A 21,126-nucleotide genomic window follows, 5' to 3' on the forward strand; every position below is an offset into this window, starting at 1 on the left:
AAGGCTGTCTCAGGGTGGGACTGGAAATAGGATCTAGGATGAACGCTAGAGGTGGCCTTCTTCAGAATAGACGCAGGTCAACATAACTTGAAAGGTTTCTCAAGCAGTTTGGGAACCAACGTGTGACTCAAATGTTAGAAACATGGGATGGAGCGGGGAATGACCATGAAATAGACTGTAGCTCTGACTTCTTTCCCCCAAAAGTGGAAACGAAATGAGAATGGGAAATAGTTCAGCTAATGTATAATGGCAGGATTCCGCCATTAAAAAGAGAGCCAGGAGTTTGTGTGAGGCTCTGGGTTTGATTCCCAGTACTGCATATGAAACAAAACCCACAAGACCCTCTTCTCCCTCACAGTAGGATGTGAGTGGATGCAGGCAGGAGTAAGTTTTCTATGCCTGCCTGTCAACCCAGATGGCACATGGGCACAGGGTCTTCCAGCATGGTGTCACACTACATCCTATGTGTACCTATTCCACACCTACCTTTCTCACAGTATGGCTCTCCATCCTCCATGTGGAAGAGGCTGTTCCCAAAGGGCTTCTTGCAGGCTGCGCAGACGAAGCAAGTGGTGTGCCATGTCTGTCTCAGAGCATGCATCACTTCCTGGAGGAAAGATTCTGAGTTCAGGACAGAAAATTTCCCAGGGGAAGGGAGCTAGGCTTGGCTTCCGTACCAGGCCTGGCTGCTGCCCAAGTAACCTAGGGAACAGGGCAGGAGGGCTCACAAAGCAGGTGCTGAGGGAGACAAGGAAGGAGAGGAGGGAGAGTCGGGCCCAAAGGCAGATGAACCGTGAGGGCAGGCAATGGTGCAGAGCCTCGGCACCATTTGAAGCTGGTGTTGTGTGCATATATCATTCCTTGCCCAAGTTAATTAGTTCCCTGGCTCGGTAGTTAGTGGCAAACTGATTGGATTCTAGGATGGAAATGGAGTTGCTTTTGCTGTGATTAGCAACTTGTTGCTAGGACCCCAAAATCTTAGAAGGAGAGAGGAAGTCAGTCCACTGAAGAAAAGGTCAAAGGAGGGGGCTGCTGCTCACTTACCCCCATGATTTTGGTGTTACACTTGGCACAGATCGGGGCAAAAAACTGCTCATAACACCGCTCACAGTAAACGTTGTTCTGCTCCTCCACAAAGCACACATCTGCTAGGGAGGTCTTGCAGTAGGCACAATTGAACTCTTCGGGGTGCCAAGAGCGGCCCATGGCCACCAAAAAAGGGCCCCTGGCATGGCAGAAAACAACATTAAAATGAGCCCCCCAAATTAGGACCAGATATTTTAAGAACCCCAACAGTGTCCATATGTTTACCTAGAAATACCCACTCTGAGGGTTGTTCTAATGAAATAGCATGTAATTCTGAGAAAGCCCCATACAAAAGGTGTGTATTGTCATGTCGGTTAAAATAAACAGAACTGGAAAATGAAGTGTGGTGGTGTATGCCAGCGCTTGGCAAGCAGATCTCTAAGAGTTCAAGGCCAGCCTGGTCTACATAGTAAATTCCAAGACAGCCAGGGCTACACAGTGAGATATCCAACAAACAGAACTTGGAAGCAATCCAAACATCTGCTACAGAGGACCCAGTAAACACATCACAGAGTTCAGTTTATCACAAGAGCAATGACTATGGCAACTAACCTCAGCTAAACCACACTGTGCTAGACACTTCTCAAGAAGAGTTTTACTGCCGGGCAGTGGTGGCGCACACCTTTATCCCAGCACTTGGGAGGCAGAGGCAGGTGGATTTCTGAGTTCGACGACAGCCTAGTCTACAGAGTGAGTTCCAGGGCAGCCAGGGCTACACAGAGAAACCCTGTCTCGAAAAACCAAAACCAAACAAACAAACAAATAGTTTTACATTTGTCAATATATTTAATCCTCATAACAATGCCATGAAGGAGGAACTATTATGATACCTGATAATCAATAAGTGATTATCAGGTATCATAATAGACAACCAAATCACAGCAAGGCTGAGGAGCCAGGAAGTCATAGGGCCAGGAAGCAGTAGACACAGGATACAAACGACATGATTCAGTTTCAGATTCAGAACACAGGCACCATCAGAAAACTTCATGTTCTAATTTTTCCTCTGTGTTTTCTAGTTCTCTGCTCATTTTGCTTTTGTTTTTGAGACAGGATCTCACTGTCTAGCCCGGGCTAGCCTGGAACTTACTTTTAGAACAGCTTGGCTTTGAACTTACAGAGATTTCCCTGCTTCTGAACCCCAAGTACTGGGATCACCACACCTGACTTCTGCTTATTTTTAAAGAGTATGTTTTTCACATATGAAAGCATGTACCACACACATATACAGACATACTGGATTTAATGAGCACTGACTGAGACCCTGACTTCTACGTGAAATGACTTGCTTGAATTTCAGTGAAGTGTCTATCAGAGCCCTAAGACACAGGGCGCTGTCTGTGGAAAGATCCAGAAGAAACTCTAAAGGAAAGCTGGGTCAAACCAGCATCGTTATCCAGCTTGCAATGTGCTCAATAAACCTACTGACAATACAGCTGTAGATTCCCAGAACCCAGCCTTAGCCCAAGGGGGAGCTCCTGGCACCAGGCACCAAGCTGGGAGCTTCACCACTTACCCCATGAAACCTTTCCCAGTCCCCAGAGATGAGAGTGTCATACAGGTATGGAAGCTAAAGCTCACAGAGGCGAGCCAGAGAGACCAGAGGTTGTCCTTCGTGGCTGGTCTTTTGCCTATATCTGCCCTCCTATCTGCCATCCCTCCTATATACCAAAGCCTGTACCTGATGACATTGTTACAGTGCCCACAGAGAGGAGTCCGGCTGCTAGCAGGGAAGCGCTCAGCTCTCTGGAAGGTGCCTCTGGCAAGAGGAGTCACTTGTGGGCCAGTTGGGTTGTAGGCTGGAGCCCCCCGGGGCAGGGTCTGCTTGCTGACAGTGGTGGTGCTCTTTCCAGGAGCAAACTTCTGAGAGAAGTTGTCATCGGTCACCCAGGGTGGACGACTTGCAGATTCTGAAGGGCCCCCGCTGTAGGCAGCTGATGGTGTAGGGGTATAGTTTGGGGCAGGTGAGGGGGTATAAGCTGGTGCAGGGGAAGGTGAGTAGGTAGGTGCAGGTGAGGGGGTATAGGTGGGAGCAGGAGAGGGAGTATAGGTGGGAGCAGGAGAGGGGGTATAAGCAGGAGCTGGCGAAGGGGTATAAGGAGTCGGACTGTAATTGGCTCCTGGAGATGGGCTGTAGGATGATGCAGGCACTGCAAGCCAAAAACACCCAAAGAATGTGTTAGAAATTCATTCTCCCTCATCTCTCACCCCAGCCAGAGAACTATACAAGATGAACATAATATTGAGACAGTATAATTCCAATTATTAAAGAAGAGGTGTTAGTTTATATGTGCATGTATGTGTTGTAAACAGAGTCAGCTCTATTCACAGGGACTCAAATACGCTAAGCGAATGCACTATTACTCACTAAGCTACAGACCCACTTGCCTGAACTTCCTGGTGAACCAGGTTTTAATTCTCAGCAAAAGCCCAGATAAACAATGGTGACAGCAGAGGTCTGGGAGAGCTTGCCCCAGAAAGGAATGGAGCTATAGTGAGGCTATTTAGGATGGGGTTCTGTGAGACCTTGATTGCCCCGGTCCTATAGAAGGTGGGGATCAAGAGGAGGGAGTGTCTGGGACAGGAAGTGGGTAAGAACGGGTCAACTCAGCATGGACTGGAGGATGCTTTCAGTGGTCCCCTAGCCAGGGATCTGACTCCCAGTCATCGAAATCAGTGTTTGCTGTATATCTCCAAGACAGGGCAGATGTCCACAAAGCTCAGGTTCATGTTTCAAGTTTAGCTACAACCATTGTCTCGAAAAACAGCTTGACTTGATTTGTCCAGGGAGGAAATTCTGTCTTGATTTGATAGGTACCCATCTATCTTAGTCACTCAGTGAGCCTAGGCAGAGGAGCTAGCACCATGCTGCCCAGGGATAGCTGCTCATTTGGTCCCTGACTGCCCCTGCCAGATCCTCTTGTTCTCCTACATCACCTTGGTGCATACTGAGAGTGTACATGACACCCCAGAAATTACCATTAGGAAAAAGAATGTACTGCACTTCTTGCCTTCACTGAGAGTAGAGAAACAGTTCATCACACAGAAGGGGCGCTGTAGTTACTAACACAAAGCACTCTCTACCAGGGCTCTCAGAACCCAGGATTTTTCTGCCCGCCCCCCCACACTAGAGAGACAACTCAATAGATCTAGCTGTGTATCCTGAGAATGTGGTTTAGCCAGTTCTCTTCCTATAGCAAAGATGGGTCTAGAAGTGTCACCTCTGTTCCCAGTCTATTCTTCTGGGACAAGCACTAACTTCCACATTAGGAAGCATATCATGATAGCCTCCCTGCCCACATCCAAGCCAGGCCTGGGTGGAATGGACTGTACTGAAGCAGATCTCTCTAGATCACAAATGGACTCAGACCATGGCCCTTTTTGGTCTCTTTCTCCTCCTGTCTGATGCCCTGAGCCATCCTAGGTTGCTCTAACTCTGTGCCTTTTATTCCCAGATAACAGCAACTTCAGAACTGGGAAGTGCAGGGCACCCTTTGCTAGATAGAGGACGGTAAGGGTTATGCCTATGATAACAGAGTATAAAGGTGTAAAGCCTTCCACAGCCCTGCCCCAGAGCCATCCTGGGAGTGAGACTAGCTTCCAAAGGCAGATTCTCCAGCTGGAATCTTCCTCCCACTTACTGTATGGGTGAGGCACAGCAGGTCATCTGAGTCAGCTTCTGCATTATCCCCTTTCACACTTGAGAGCCTCAGTCCTCAGAGGATGCAGCAGAGCAAGAGTCTAAACCTCCCTAGACTCCAAGCTGCCTCTATAAAGAACACAGATCTGATTTCCACTGGTGTGTAACCTCATCAAGAAGTTGGTTGTAACACTTAGAGGAGACTTCGTGCTCCGGAAAGAAGCACACTTATCAAAAACCCAAGTTTGAGGCTTGGGTATACAGCAGCTAGAGTACTAGCATTTTTGAGACTCTGGGCTCCATCCCTAGCACCCCTCCTTCAGAAGTGCTCTGGTTTCACACTCTAGTCTACAACTAACTTCCTAGCCCTATATCTTTGCTTGAGTAATTCATTCACCTCTCTTCCTCTAAAAATGGTATTAGGATTATAAGAATTAGGAAATTATTGGGACCAAGACAGATGAGTGCTTAATTTAGTACATTATAGTATGTATGTGAATGAGGGGGGAGGGAGGGAGAGGGGAGGGATGGAAGGAGGGAGGGAGGGAGGAAGAGAGAGAGAGAGAGAGAGAGAGAGAGAGAGAGAGAGAGAGAGAGAGAGAGAGAGAGAGAGAGAGAGAGAGAGAGAGAGAGAGGCAGGACAGTGAATCCAGTTTCCCAGGTTGAAATGAACTTGATAGTTCATCTCCAGGGACCAAACTCCAGAAAGCAAGTTTCTCTGTGCCTTTCTGTCACGGGAAAGCCCTGAGCAGGTTTCCTGTTGGATGTCAGTGGACAGGGAGCTGTGATTCTCTGAAGTAACATTACCTGGAATTGAACCCATTTTCTGGTGATAGAATGAATGACTCTCTGCCTACCTCACTGGGTGTGGTGGGAAACCCACAGGAGGGACACAGCACAAGCATTTTGTAAAGTTGTAAGTCCTAAACTCAAGGTGTTGTCACCCACATCAACAGTCTTACATGGCTTCCTACTGTCCAGAGGGTCCCAGCATGCTAAGGACAAGGTGACTTCAGGGGTACTGCTAGAGGAGAGTGGGGAGAGGTGACCCCACCGGACTTCAAAGCAGCTTCATCCCTCTGTTGTAAGATTTAGGGTTCTGTATAAGTAAGCTATGTCTTCCTTTCTCTTTGCTTTTCATTTCATTTCTTCTATCCTTTGTTTCCTTCTTGTTTTATAAACCACAATCCTCTGCTAAATGTGATTTTGTGCTGGTCTTTTATTTTATTTTATTTTACTTTTTTGAAGTAGGGTTTCTCTGTATAGCCCTGGCTGTCCTGGAACTCACTCTGATGATCGACCATGCTATTCTGGAACTCAGATCTGTTTAGCTTTGTCTCTCAAGTACTGAGATTAAAGGCCATCATACCCAGCCACGCTGTTTGTTTTTGACATATAGCCCAGGCTAACCTGGAACTCACTATGTATTCAGGCTGGCCTCAATAATTCAGAGATCTTGGTGTCTCAGCCTCTTGGGTGCTGGATTACAGACATGTGCCTTCACACCTAGCTCTTGAGTGCTGGATTACAGACATGTACCTTCACACCTAGCTCTAAAAGGAATTAGGAATGAAAGCCGTGTGATGTTCAAGCCATGGCCCTATGTGCTAAGTACCGGAAATGCAGTTAGTCTAAAGTGAGATGTGCTATTAAGTTTAAAAATCTGAAGACTTAATAAAAGAATATAAAATCCAGGCACTGTGGCATACCCCTTTAATCCCAGCACTTGGGAGGCAGAGGCAGGTGGATTTCTGAGTTTAAGGCCAGCCTGGTCTACAGAGTGAGTTCCAGGACAGCCAGGGCTACACAGAGAAACCCTGCTTTGAAAAACCAAAAATAAAAAAATATATAAATAAAAAAATAAAAAATATAAAGTATCTTAGTAATAATTATTTTATGTTGATTGTATGTTAAAACTATTTATTTATTTTTAAATTTAATGTGTGCAGATGTTTGCCTGCATGTATGTCTGTGTACCACTTGCATGCCTAGTACCTAAGGAAGCCAAAAGAGTGTTGGATTCTTTAGGACTGGAGTAACAGTTGGTTGTGGGTCCTGTGGAAGAGTAGCTAGTGCTCTTAACCACTGGTCTGCCTCTTCAGTCTCTTGTTTGTTTGTTGAGCCTGGTTTCTGCATGTTACCCAGGTAGCCTCAAGTGACCTTTTTTTCTCAGCTTCTCAAATAGCTAGCACGAATCTGAATAATATCCAGCTCTGAACCATTTTTAATATACTGGGCTGTGTCTGGAAAGACGTCCCAGTATTAGTAGAAAACTGGAATTGGAACTCATGTCTCATGGCTTATAATTGCCTTAAACTTAAGCTTCAAGGGATTCCACACCTTCCTCTGGCCTGTGTAGGCACCTGGCTCTAGTACACACACACACACACACACACACACACACACACACACACACACACACATTATTAAAGGGGGCATGGGAAGCGGAAAGATGGCTCTAGAGAGATGGCTCAGTGGTTAAGATCACTGCTGGCAATTCCCGACACCCGCATGGCAGCTCACAACTGTCTGTTACTCCAATTCCAGGGGATCTGACGCCCTCACGTAAAGGCAAAACATCAATGTACATGCAATAATATAAAATATTTAAAAAAAAAAAGTCGGGTGCAGTGGTATACACCTTTAATCCCAGTTCTAGAGACCTGATCTACAGAGTTGAGAAACCCTGAAGAGAGAACACAAAAACCTCTAAAAAATTCATATGCTGAGCTAAATAAAAATGTATTTAAATCAATTTCACCTGCTTTCGTTTTATTTTCTAAAAATGTAAAAATGTCTGCCTCTCGGCTGATCTTTGAAACAGTGGCAGCCAAGAGCTGTTGACTTTCATACTGTTGCACAGGAGTTTGTGTGATAGCATACAAGAAAGCAGAGTACTTGCGAGTCAACTTTACACACAACTAGGAGAGCTTAAGTGGCCACTCGAGGTCAGCCAGCTTGCAAGCTTCCTACCTGAAAAGCACCTCCAGATCCCTCTGAACCACTCCGAATGCAGAAACAGGCTCCAGCACGCCCCTTCCAAGTAAACCCCGCCCTCGCCCACCTTGCCACCTCCCTCTCCAACCACGCCCTCCGTAGGGCGGACGTTCTCTTCCTCCCTTCCGAGGCTTTCCTGAACCGCCTACGTTTTCCAACCCCCAACTCAAGGCCCCAGAGAGGAAGGCTGGAATCCTGGACCAGGTTCCTACCTCCTGCCCGCTGGGGCTACATACAGGAGGAGGACTTTCTCTTCGGAGCGGTTCGCCCCGGAAGATCCCTGGGGAGGGGAAGGAGAAGGGGGAGGGGATGCGGGGATCACGGTGCCCTCTCCTCTCAGCTCCTGCCTGCTTCGCCCCTCCACGCTCCGAAGGCCGTAAGAGACCTGATATCCCATCTCCGAGCCCCGGGCTGTTGCTATTTCTACGTGACGGAATTAAGCCGGTTCAAATTAGAAGGTGATATTTCATCTCTAATTGGCACGTTCAAAGGGCTCCTATCGCACTCGGCGGCCTCGGGACTGTGTAATTAAACAACAAGGTGATCTGAGTCACTTAGCCCGGGCTAAGTCGTCAGCGAGCGCCCCGGTCCCCGCCCGGCCCGCAGGCCGACGTGGCCATCCCGGGGACCACGGTGTCCTCCGCCCACTGGCCAAGCAGTCCCGAGCCCCAGGTGTTCTCGGGGAGCGGACGCCTAGCCTAGGCGCCGGAGATAAGATGCCCGCGGGAACGCTGCCGGGCCTCCCCGCCTCCCCGCCCCCCCAAGCTGCGGCTGGGGACTGGCCGCGAGCGGGCTGCTCGACCTCAGCGGCGCCCAGGTCCCCGCAGCCCAGCAGAGGAACGGGGCGCGGGCCGGTACTCCCGGCTGGCCTGGCAGCCTGCCAGCCGCCCCCGGAGCCCGTTGGCAACCCGGCCTCCCCGGAGAAGGAAGGGTGGCGGCAGGCCCCTCCTCTGCTCCAGGCAGGAATGAGTTAACGTCTGCACAGCCTGGGAACCCTGCCTGTTAAGGCCTCGGCTCCTGCTCCTCTCGGCCGCCCAGGCCTCTGCGGGAGAAGCAGCTGGAGGGTCCGGCCGCCCCCTGGCGGGCGTGCGGAGGACGGGACAAGGAAGGTGCTGGAAAGACCTGCGGTGCTGCTCCGAAAGGTCTTCCTTGTGCAGACACAAGGCTTCGCCTGCACCTGACACTACTCCTACCCGCCGCATCTGCAAACTTCTTCGTGTGTTTCCTGTCTGCGCTGGAATGATCATTCTGTCTCCTACTAGGAGATTTATACCGCTCCCCTTCCAAAATGCTACTTCAGCCTGTGGAGCTCTCTGACTTCAGAACTTCTTTTCTTTGGGCCAGAGGTGCTAGAGATGGCATCAAATTACAGACATCATTCTGTCTGCAGAACATGAGGTTATAGAAATCCTGTCTTACTCAAATGAGAAAATTCAGGTGCTACTCTTTATCCCAAATCTACTTGGCCAGTTCATACTTGTAGGACACAAGTCCTCTTTCTTCTCCCCTAAAATAACCCATCTCTTTTCCCTAAACTTATTCCCTTCCTCACTTTACCACAAATGGTGTGTGCATTGGAAAAGGTGTGTGTGTGTGTGTGTGTGTGTGTGTACACGTGTGCGCGCATGGGGTGAGGTCATAGGATATTTGGGAAATGACACCTTTCATTCTATTTTGCTATGAACTGAAAACTGCTCTTTAAAAGGTCTATTAAAGACTGGGTGTGGTGGCACATGCATATAATCCCAGTACTTGGGAGGTCCAGGCAGGAAGATCAACTGTCAGCTTGGTCTACCAGAGCCACCCTGCCAACAAACAAACACACAAAAAGTCTATTAAGAAATTATGTGTAGAGCAGAGCATAGTGGCACATGTCTTTAATCCCAGCATCGGGGAGGCAGAGCCTAATCTACATATGCAGTTCCCGGACAGCCAGGACCACGTGGAGATCCCATCTCAAAAGCAAAACAAATTATATATAGAGAAACCATATGGTCTATAGTAATTTTGAGTGAAGAAAAACATTATAACAGTAAATGAAAAATCATCATTGCTTTCTATAAATTCAAGATGACAATAACTATATATATGTATATGTTGAAGGTATAACATTTTTAAAAAGATTTATTTATTTTATGCATATGAATACACTGTTGCTATCTTCAGACACACCAGAAGAGAGCATCAGATCCCATTACAGATGGTTGTGAGCCAACATGTGGTTGCTGGGAATTGAACTCAGGACCTCTGGATGAGCAGTCAGTGCTCTTACCCACTAAGCCATCTCTCCAGCCCTGGAGGTATAATGTTTAATTGGAAAGTATACACATACCCAAAATCCTATTTTATCAACCTATGGGATGAATACCAGGATAATTAAAGGCATATTTAAGGCTCATTCCCTGTGTGTGCACAGCTGCCAGAGTACAGAATTTAAGCTCATGATCTCTCTCAGTTACTCTGTGTTCCCCTCCTGTACCCCACCCCTCTGCAGGTATGTGAGTGAGTGTGTGTGTGTGTGTGTGTGTGTGTGTGTGTGTGTAATGTTAGGGATTGAACCCAGGGGCCTCACCCATGCTAGGCACACACTCTACCACCAGGTTAACACCTCCGTTTATCCCATTTCTTTATTTTCTATACCTTTGTTGAATGTATCCTCATGGCAAATTCAAGCCAAGGACATACAAGGGAGAAAATCTGCCACAGCCCTGCCCTCCTAAAGTTCGGGGTCAGAACCCAACAGGAAGTAAGACTGTGAGTAGACTCTGGGCTTGGATGTCAAGGGCTTCCCTGTAGGCATAGCCAGAGTACATAGACCTTCCTCTAACCTGGGAAAATTCCTGCTAGAGAGCCCTTAGATTCTTGGCACAATGGCCGACGGGAAAGTGGGCTGCACCAGCCTGAGAACTACCTTGGGCTCTGAGGAAGAAGTCCAGTTTTGCTAGAAAATTAGGAAACATAAAACTACCTTTCATGCCTGTATGAAAACTCTAGGCATGGATGGGCAGGGGCCACAGAGACAGAACCACAACCAGTGAGCTCTGCCTTGGGTCTATTCTACTGCTATGTCACATGTGCCCCAGTTATCCCCTGTGACCTGAGGAGGCCACATACTGGACTGGTTGAGCAGCTTGGTCAAAAGGACAAAGTGACACAGTAAGCTGGTCTAAAGCCTGGGGCATTTTTGTTATAGTTTCTTGTCCTCCAGTTTGAGGCCAGCCCAGATTCTTAGAGAAACAGCTTTTTACTCTCTCTGCCCCCAAACCTCCTAACCCCCATCCTCTTTTGTCTAAACTTGGTCTGGAAACATCCAGCTATGACTATCTGTTTTCTAAGAGCTAGATAGTTCCATCCCTGCCTGGTACAGCCCACCTGTCATCCAAGGTCAAATACAGGCTCCAAGGCTCAACAGGATTCTGCCCTACAACCAGGGGAGGGAAGGCTAAGCCTCCTTTACTTCTGGAGTCTTGGCCTGAAGCAGATGACCCTTTGTGCCCTCAGTTCCCCACCCCCAGCTCTCACCTGGCTGGTAGACAGAAGGCCGGATGCTGGCAGTGGTTACAACCCGAGGCTTGGGTGCAGGGGCAGTTGGACCTTCGCTGTAGCTGGTATGGGCAGAGGATGCTGGAGAAGTGGCTGCTGCAGGGCTGTAAGCAGAGGCCTGTGGCCTGGAACCAAGGCAGAAGAGTTACAACGAGAACAGTCTACTGAGCGCCGGTATCTAAAGCCATTCCAGGTTCGCTGTCTGATCTCTAGGCAGGACTAAGACAGAAACACCCACTGGGTAGCTTCCAGAGTCTAGAAAGAAGCCAAAGATGGGAGGAAGCTACTCCCTGTGGCTAGTGCTGCCACCTTGGGAAAGAAAGAGGGGAGATACTAGCTAGGCAAAAGAACACATGGAGAGCTCTTCATCCACAGACAGAATGTAGCAGTAGGACTGTAGATGGAGGCGGAGGGAGCTCCAGATGGTCACAGCTACTTCCCTTTCTGGGATCCCTCTGGCTACCTGGTTTCCTTATCTTATTCCTTTATATTGCTGCTGGAGGAAGCAACTAGTCTCAAGTTTTCTGAGGAAAAGAAAGTTCTGATCATGTCCATGGGAAGAAGCCTAGAGGCCCGGGCAGCTCCCAGTAATCCCACTGTACTTAGTTCCCATTGCTTCCTCCTACTGGCTTAGCTGTGAAGACCTTAGAGCATGCAGCTGCTTCCCACATGTGGCTCAGGGACAATGGTAGCAAAGAGAAGGACAAAACTGTCCCAGTTATTTGCCCTCGAGAAATGCCAAGCTTGGCCTCTCTCTTGAGGGAGTAGAAGGCTCCAGGAGCTTCCAGAGCCCAGCAGCGTCTTTCTTCTTGCCCGATGCAGTGTTTCTCAACCTCACTTACTTGTTAAACCTTTCTCTCCATTTCAAACTAACTACTACCTTTCTCTTGCTACATACTCTATATCCTAAAGGGGACCCTTGACCGTGCCCAGCAAATGGGTCATTGGTGGAGTGTTGGAGAAATGAACCCCTGAAAATATACTTCCAAGCCTTTGGCATTGTGGGTTTTGTTTGTTTTGTTTTGTTTTTGTTTGCACCCCCCCCCCATCTCTTTCCCATAGGACCTGCTCGGCTCGGCCAAGTTGTAGGATGAAGGATTGCCTTCTTGTCTGGGTCTCTGGAAGGGATGGCTGTGGGATAAAGACCTATCACTAGTAGACTGAGTGGATCCAGGGGAGACTGGATACAGTCCCAGTCCAAGCTATGCATCCTTACCTTACCTTCATACCACATTTATAGTGAAGGCTTCCCTGTCCTCTATGGCTAGATCCCTGTGCTAAAGCCAGAGAAGCAAACACACTGGTAGACAGGAAGGAAAACAAGGTATGCAAGGGGTGCTTAGCTTCTACTGTGGCTGGATAAGGCTAAGGGGTCATTGGGTCAGGGCCCGACTTTCCCCCACTTTGCCACTTTACCAGTATCCTGGATTGGCATGGAGAAAGGAAACCGAGCTGAAGGTATCTAGTGATGGGCCAAGGTGGACATCCAAGGAGCCCCAGCTCCTTTTGAGGCCATGTGTGAGGAAGGGAGGCATCTGTGCTCAGAGTGCACCTCTGGCCCCTTCTACCGTAGCCCAGTGCCCTCTTCATCAGAGAGTGTGCAGGCCTGGACACAGAGGCCTGGAGCTTGGAGCTGGAGTTTGCCCTTCAGTGAGAGCTAGGGTTGGGGCTGGACTGCTCACAGGCTTCAGCACTAACACTGCTCTTTCCCTGTGTAAATTGGAAGGTTTCCCCCTTCTCTACAACATTTCTCACTTTTTACCAGAGTTCCTGCTCTATGAAGGAAGCAAGGCCCTAATGAGAAGAGTCTGACAGAGGAAGAGGGGAGGCAGTTTTCTTAATTCTTTCCTAGGAAAATGGAACAGGAACACTCTGGAAGCTGGGACCAGGCTCACTCCTCAGTGACTGAGTTGGGCTGGAGCAAGGCTGTGCTTGGCACCACATGGGATGCTAGGAAGCTGCCTCAGGCTGCACCATGACTCTGCACCCTGACCCAAAGAGGCATGTTTTCCCTGGAGTCTGGAGAATCTGGGTCCTGGCTGGAAACAACTAGACAGTTCCTAGAAGCCTGGAAAGACAGCAGGGCCAACACTGCTGTAGTACCAGCTGGTCACTCTGGAATGACCCACCTAGCTGCTGCTGCTGATTCCTCTTCCTCCTCCTTCTCCCCTTCTTCCTCCACCTCTTCCTCCTCCTCCTCCTCCTCTTCCTCCTCTTCCTTCTCCTATTCCTCCTCTTCTTCCTCCTCCTCCTCCTCCTCCTCCTTCTCCTCCTCCTCCTCCCTCTCCTCTACCTCCTCTTTGCATGCCCCATTCCTTTGTCCTCTGTTTTAGTGGGTACCCAGGAAGGCAGGCTGAGACACAGGGATTCAGAGTACTTATTTTAACTGTTTTGTGTACAACTAGGTGTTTTATGTACAACTTTTTCCAATAGTGACCAGAAAATGGAGGCTCAGAAGTGAAGTCACTTTCTCAACGTTTCAAATAGGAAAGTTCACAATTGAGGAGAGAATTCAGTTCCACTACACTAGGGACCTCTAAAGTTAGAATGCTTCCACATCAAGAGCAGGGCTGGGCAGCAGTGGTGCACATTTTTAGTCCCAGCACTCAGGAGGCAGAGGTGAGCAGACCTCTGTGAGCTTGAAGCCAGCCTGGATCTCTGTGAGTCTGAGGCCAGTCTGTTCTACAAAGTGAGTTCCAGGACAGCCAGGGCTACACCCTCTCTCCAGAGTGGGCAGTGGTGGGCAGATTGGGAGGTGGGCTAATTAGTTGCTAAGCTATCTGACTTGACTAGCTCAATGTTGGCACTTCCAAAGACCCTTCCTTGATATCCTCCAGCCCATGGGCAATAACGATCATGTTTCTTATCTGAGTTCTAAGAACAAAGACTATGCACAGGGTTCCTTTGCGATGTGTATGTATGTAATGTGTTGCCTGTGCTCATATGTGTGTGTGTGTGTGTGTGTGTGTGTGTGTGAGAGAGAGAGAGAGAGAGAGAGAGAGACTTTTATCTATCACTTGAGATGTTCCCCTGGGGGGCAGAGCAACAACATAACCCTCTCATTAATCATGGCTGGTGCATCCCGTACAATGCATCGCAGCTTCCCCTTCACACTCTGCACAAAGCAGCACCAGTCCTGGTTTCTTTAGAAAGCATCAGAGACCTAACTGACCGGATCCAGCTGTCCACAAATCGACTCAGGATGGCTCCATTCTTGCCTCCTTTTCCCACTGTTAGTTAGGTCTGGCATCTGTGGGCCAGTTACCTCGGATTCTCCACGGGGCTTGAGGCAGGGCCTGCAGCAGAGGCGGCAGCAGCATGGGCGGCAGCAGCTGTGGCCAGGGTTGGTGAGGCCGCAATGGGAGAGGCAGCAGCAGGCGGCTGGGCAGAAGCAGGCAGCAGCGGGGAAGTGGCCTGGTTGGTACACACTGGAGCATGCTCAATAGGGGTGCTGATGAAGCAGGATCAAAAAGACAACAGGTCACGTGGGTCCCAGGTCTGGTGAAGGGTGGGAGGAGGTGGGTGGAAAGGACCATCTGACCTATAGAGTAGGATCCAGGTGTGTGTGGAGGGCACACACTCCAGGTGCTGGGAAAGAGCTCTTCTCCAATCCTAGGAGTGCATGATCAGACCTATGGGAGGGAGTGGTCTGGCAACATAATCTTGGAGGGATGTTTACCCCTCGGTTTCCTGTACTTCCTGGAAGGTTTTTCTTTCTCACCAAACTACAGGGCAGTGGAAAAGCACATTTAGGTATTGACCAGATCCTTCTCCTCTTTCTTGTTTGCCTTTGTCATTTCCCTTACTGCTTGTTTTGAGTTTGAAAGTCCTAGGCTCTAGATCTATGAGACCAAAGAGAACATAGGTTTTACCCCAAGGCACTGACTGCAGATGGACAGAAGCTACCCTGGAAAGCAGACCAGAAAGAGGTCATGTGGTCGAGGACGGTTCAGGGATACAGAAACCTGTGCCCCTTTTCATGGCATACTCTGGGGAGCTGCAGGATCTATGGAGAGAGGACAGGTAGAACCTCCTGCCCTCAAAGGTCTTCATGTCAACATATAGCCCAGGCACCCTACCCAGTCAAGCACTGGGTTCTAAGCACCTGGAGATCTGAAGGGTCTTTCTACTGGAAAAGGAGAAGCACAGCTCTGCCTGGGTGGAGCAGTGTGATCAGGTAGGCTGGACATACGCAGCACCAACACATGTTGGTAGACCAGATGCCCATATGCCTCCACCTGAATGATTGTGTATTCTGTGAGTCCAGACTGTCCCCAGAACTTCTCTAAGACAGAACAGTCAGAGTTTAGATTGTCAGGGTTAGTTCGGCTTCCAATAACCGAGACAGAGAATAAAAATTCAATCATAGGGCTGGAGAGATGTCTCAGTCAGTAAAGTGCTTGCTGCTTAAGCACGAGGACCTGAGTTCAGATCCCCAGCATCCACATATGCATAAAAAGCCAGGTGCAGTGGCCTGGAATCCTAGCACTGGGAAAATGAAGATGAAAATCTCTGGGGTTTGTCAGTCACCCAATTTTCAGGTTCATTGGAAGGCTCTGCTTCAAAAATTAAAATAGACAGCAATGGAGAAATGCACCTCATATTGACCTCCAGCTTCCAGACACATGCACAGAAGTGTGCATGTGTATGTGCATGTGTGTACCTCTACCCCAGCAAGCATTCATGACACCCCCACTCTCTCACACAAACCATGAGAAGGCAGAAAAATATAATCCGTTCCTTTCCCTCTCTTCCTTTTTTCTTTCCTTTCTACCTTCCTCCTTCCCTCCCTCCCTTCCCTTCTCCTTCCTTTCTTTCTTCCTTCCTTCCTTCAAAGAGTTGATCTCTAACACCTGTATTCAAGTAATTCCTCTGCTTCAACTTCCCCATTAATTGGACCACAGGAAGGTTCCTCCATACCCAGATCACTCTTATATCTTTGATGCCATTTCTACTTGCAACATTCATGAGAGATCAAATGATGTAGTAACTTCCTGCAGCCCATGCCACTGTTCATTCGCGGACTTCATGTTTCCACCATTGTGCCTTTAATGCCTCACAACAGTCCTCTAATGGGGCACCATCAACCCTATTTAATAACCGAGGAAATGGAAACAAAATTCATCTGCTCAAGGTTCTGGAAGTTACCCATCCAAACAAAATGACTGAGGGTCATTCCGATTTGAAGCCCTAATCAGTATTTCACAGAAGAAAGAATATCTTCTTGAGGTCAGCCAGGTAGAATCTCTCTGGTCAAAAGCAGACTCTTACTGGACATAAGTAACATCTCAACACATCCCTCTTCCAAGTGCTCCGCTTCTGTGTTAGCCTATGCTTTCCTTTCATCCTTCAGCTTCCCTGGATGATTAACCTCATGGGTCTCATCTGGAGACGAGGAACCTGAGGTTGGGAGACATTGCCTCTTTGGTGAAATGCCACATAGCTAGGTAGACTGGTGATATACACCAGGAGCCGTGGCATTTGAGAGGCTTTGTGAGTTTGGGACCAGCCTGGGTTAGACATACAGTAAGTTCCAAGACAACCTGAGCTACAATGTGGGGCCCTGTCTCAAAACAAACCAAACAGAAAATATCACAGAGCAGTTTCTGGTGGTGTTAAGTTTGGAATGAGATTGGATCAAATATCTAGCAAGTTCCCTGGTAATGCTGATGCTGCTGGTCTGTGGACCACACATGGAGTAGCAAGTTGTTAGATACCCTTGTCTGTCCCAGATAGGAATGCAAGGAAGCCACAAGCTGCTTACCAAAGCATCCCCTAATTGGTTTCCATCCAGTAAGAAAGGAAAGGGGTACAAAGCTGAATGAAAGGGCGAGAGCTGGAGAGGTAGCAGAACTGTGTGATGGCTATCCCATAGGGGACAGCACATTTGGATGGGTAAGAACGTTAGCCATGTCCTTCCTGGGTCTTTCATGGCTTAGCTGTCAGAGAGGAGGCCTTGGACAGCCTAGTCTGCAGGCCTTCAGCAGTTCTGTCCTTGACACATCTATGAAGCCACTTGCCCATCCTCTATGAAACACATTGTTTCTGAAAGCTGTGCTGGCTATGTGGCTACCCCAGAGAACCAGTAGACTTGGAGCCCTATAAAAGCCTTCTACACAGCATGCCCAAGTACAAGATGACATAGAACCTTGTGGCCCTCCCTGGTCCCATCCCACATTTCCAGTGGACCACTAGAAATTGAAGACGCTGCTCAGGATAAGAGTGATGGAAATGTCCAGGCTGGGCAATGACAACATTGGCCTTGTCTGTTCCCTTTGTACCTGGGGACCAGCCTATTGTCAGCCCGTGCTAGTAAGAGTTCCAAATGAACCCTGGATTTCAGACAATGAATTTGGAACTGGATGTAGGCCCCAGAGAAATTCACCATTGACCACAGGGTTGGGCAAGGGACACACGGACATGCACCTATGCCTACTACTCTGAGTTCTTCCTTTCTAGAATCACTCTCTGCAGACACCAAGAAGCCACCAGGGTCTAGAAAAGGAAGCAGACACATCAAAGTACATCCAGAAGGATCTTGGGGTCTTGTTCCAGGTCAGTTTCTGCATGAAGATCCACGAGTCTCCAGAAATTCCCAAAAGTAGGCTCCAACAAGCAAGCATTGTGGAGAATTTACGCAGCCCTTGACTTTAGTCCTAAAGAAAGGGCCCATGAGATCGCCCTAGCCGGGCCTACAGCTTACATTTGCACAGCTGCTTCCTGCCTTTGTCATACATTCAGATTCCTGTTTTCTTTTTTCTTTTATTTCTTTTTTTTTCTTTTTTTCTTTTCTTTTTTCTTTCTTTTTTTTTTTTTTCGGTGTTGGGAATAGAACCCAGAGCCTTACAGACATTCTAAGCACGTGCTCTCTCCTCAAACCCATAATTCAGTTTAAATACCTAGTTAAAAATAAAACCCACGCAAACTAGAGTCAGATGCTTGTGGCTGCCTAAGAGAGAGCATAGCCCCGCCTAACTGTGGTTCCCCTTATGGCTCATGTTTTTCTCTGTCTGGGAGGTATCAAGGTGGACCTGTGCCCTCACTCTGTGTGGTCGCCCTTGGCGGTAGGAATTGGGGTTTTGTTGACGCAGTGGTTGGTGACTGTGGTATGTCTGGAATAGCGGAGGTGTCAAGCCTCAGGATTTGTGGTCCCTGGACTTGAGTTGGAACTGTCAGTGATGGTGATGCTATGATTGGCCCTGGTGCCGTGGAAGGGGGTTTGCCATGGCTGGGATGTCAATGCCCCCTGTGTTAGCTGGGACAGTGTAGTGTGATGATGTCTGTTGATTGGATGTTGAGAGACTCCCATTCAGGTGTTGGTCAGAAAGTTGTTTATGTTGCCCTCCACCTGGTCGACTTTCCGTCTTTCATCCTGCTGACTAAGGCTCAGGGAATTCAGCTATGCCACTTTGTTACAAGGCCAGAACTCCCATTATCCCCTGGTCTTTGTGGGTGTCGCCTATCAGCTGCAGTGGGCAGTGGGAACAGTTCTCTGCAACCTTTACCCACTCTACTCTACCCTCAAAATATATTCAAGATCCCATAGCCTAGAACTCAGTATCTGAATCATTACTCTCTGTGACCTCCTCTGCATCCCATGCATTTCTTCTCCTCAGTATCTCTTTGCCCTTGAATTACACAGCTGCCCAGCCTCCCTCTTTACACACACCCCATCCCTCCCTTGAGATCAAGAACACTAGCCTCTCCTTCCAGGAAGCCTTATCTCATCCACCAATCAGAAGGTCTGTGCCTATCCAGGATATTAACCTTGCATTGTGGTTACAGTTACATTGTCCCTTTCTGAATCTGTTAGCATTCACTGTAGCCAGGAAGGAGCCCCACTCACAGACATAGGATGCTAAGTGAGGAGAACTCTCCTATTTACCCCAGAGGCTTTATATGGGACCTTGGCCTGGAGCCATACAAGGTGCTGCTCAAAATGGCCTGGAGGAAGTGAGAGGCACTGGGGTGCTAGAAAGCAAGTAAGACCATTTTAGAGCTTTGACTAATGGGCTCCAAGAGAGCACTAACAGGCTCGGAGCTGGTGACAAGATGCTTAGAGTTCATCAACTTGAGTGATCACCTCAGGTCTTTTCCCACTCACAGGACACTCACTGCCGGGGACCTAAATGACCTCTCTGAGCCTGGCCACCTCCTACTCTGTGCTCGACCCGTGGGCCTTGCAAGTCATTGGTCCAGGTATGGGTGAGTTCCAGCTTGCCTAGATGAAGGAAGATGTCCTCCCCGTGTGCACCCCGCAGCCAGGATGATGATTGCTTGGACCCGCTCTGGTCCTGGCATCAGGCTGTTAGAAGAAGGAAGGGGTGGGAAGCTAAGAAGAAGCAATCTGCTAGAGAGACTGAGGAGAACATCTCAGGGCTGGATAGATGTGAGCAACTTCCCTGGCTGGCCATTCCAGGTGAGCTTGCCAAAGAGAAAGAGTGTTTTCAGACAGCAGGAGTGGAAATGGGGTTCCAGTCATTCAGCCACAGAGAAGGCAGGGCGTCCTGAGGGTTGGTCCTCTGTCCCTCCTTCATTTTCCAAATGCCATTATCCTTATGTTCCCAGCCTATGACTCCAATGCAGTGAGGGACCAGGTTGCTTGCTGGGCAGTGGTTGGAGTGCTGGCTGCTAGCTCCTTGGTGAGTGCTACAGTTTTTCAAGCCAAGGATGTTCTGATTAGCTTGGCTAAGTGCTCCAGAGTAGCACAAGGCCACAGGTGGGGCCAAGAGCAAGACCCAGCTGGAGGCCTTTCTCTACATTCCTGTTATCAAGGCTCTGCTAGGTCTGCATTCCATCTCCCCATCAGGAGCCCCCACTTCCATCTCCTGGCTTCCCGGTAAACTGTCCCATTGTCTAGGCGTGCCCACAGAAGTACCTCTCAGACCACCCAGACAATGCTGACTAGAAGAAGTGCCAGAGTGAAAGGCTTTCCCGTTGGTGAGGGAAGATGGTGCCACTTGTCAGTCAGAGCCTCATGTGGAAGGAGAAGCCACCATCCTGGGGTAGCCCCCATCCACATTGCCCATAGAACCCCAGTGTGGATCCTTCACCCTGGGATCCTTAGCCTGGGATGTAGGAAAGTAGCATTGAGCACAGCTGCACTAGGGCTCACATGTTGGGCAGTATCCCCACACCTCCATTGCCATACCTGTCCTCTCTGTCCTAGACAGTGCCCCTGAAGGCCCTCCCAAGGTGGGGTGCAGGGCACGCATACAGGCACAGCAGGTTGGGGCTTGGTTTGTTCATTTCAAATCCTCTTTATTTCAAAACAAGCATGCTTATATGTACATGAGAAAGAACTATGAAGCCAGCACACAAGTATAGAGAAGAGGGTGCCCACCCAGGAGCCTGATCTGTGCGTGATGTGTTCCAGGTGCTGAAAGGGGTGGGCAAATGAGCAGCGGCCACCATATTTTCACTGTTGGGCAGTGTTAGGCCAGCAAACCCTGTTATGTCCTCTCTGGACTATGGCTAAGGGTTTGTACGAGGGGTGTACAGAGGCTCCGCTGTGGGAGTTGGGATGGTCACACTGGGTTGGGGGTTGGAGAGGTAGGAAGTACTGAGTGCATGGCACTGGGCCTCAGCTGTCAACTCTGGGGCAGGCAGAGAGCAAAAATGCTACAGTTGGCCATCAGAGGTGCCCCCAGCACAGTGTTCATTATCAAGCATCACCATGGGGTTCACATGCCAGATCTGTGTGGGAGAGGGGTGGGGTCCAGCCTGCCAGGGGTCAGGGTCATCCAAGCAGCCTTTTAGCTTTTAACATTAAGGATTTGGGCTGAAAGGCCGTGGTGCCAGTTGCGCAATTTGGCAAAACGTGGGCTGTTACGTTCCGTTTCAAACCTTTCCCTGTGGCA

General features: G+C 49.0%; 1 protein-coding gene across 6 annotated transcripts in view; it reads right to left on the minus strand.

Moving 5' to 3' along the window:
* Positions 1 to 21,126, minus strand: part of Ldb3 (LIM domain binding 3) — a 62,290-nt gene that overhangs the window by 14,641 nt on the left and 26,523 nt on the right. For 2 of the 6 annotated variants that reach the window (XM_031361610.1, XM_031361609.1), the window contains 5 exons: positions 14,532 to 14,717; positions 11,246 to 11,391; positions 2,768 to 3,236; positions 1,045 to 1,225; positions 487 to 607 (listed from right to left, as the gene is read on the minus strand). In XM_031361610.1, the coding sequence (XP_031217470.1) occupies positions 487 to 607; positions 1,045 to 1,225; positions 2,768 to 3,236; positions 11,246 to 11,391; positions 14,532 to 14,717 (1,103 nt within the window). Of the gene's footprint in view, positions 1 to 486; positions 608 to 1,044; positions 1,226 to 2,767; positions 3,237 to 11,245; positions 11,392 to 14,531; positions 14,718 to 20,502; positions 21,119 to 21,126 lie in introns of those variants that run through there. The other 4 variants (XM_031361612.1, XM_031361611.1, XM_031361615.1 and 1 more) reach the window with 2 other exon arrangements.

This window comes from Mastomys coucha, unplaced genomic scaffold, assembly GCF_008632895.1.
Source record: "Mastomys coucha isolate ucsf_1 unplaced genomic scaffold, UCSF_Mcou_1 pScaffold9, whole genome shotgun sequence".
Classification (NCBI taxonomy): domain Eukaryota; kingdom Metazoa; phylum Chordata; class Mammalia; order Rodentia; family Muridae; genus Mastomys; species Mastomys coucha.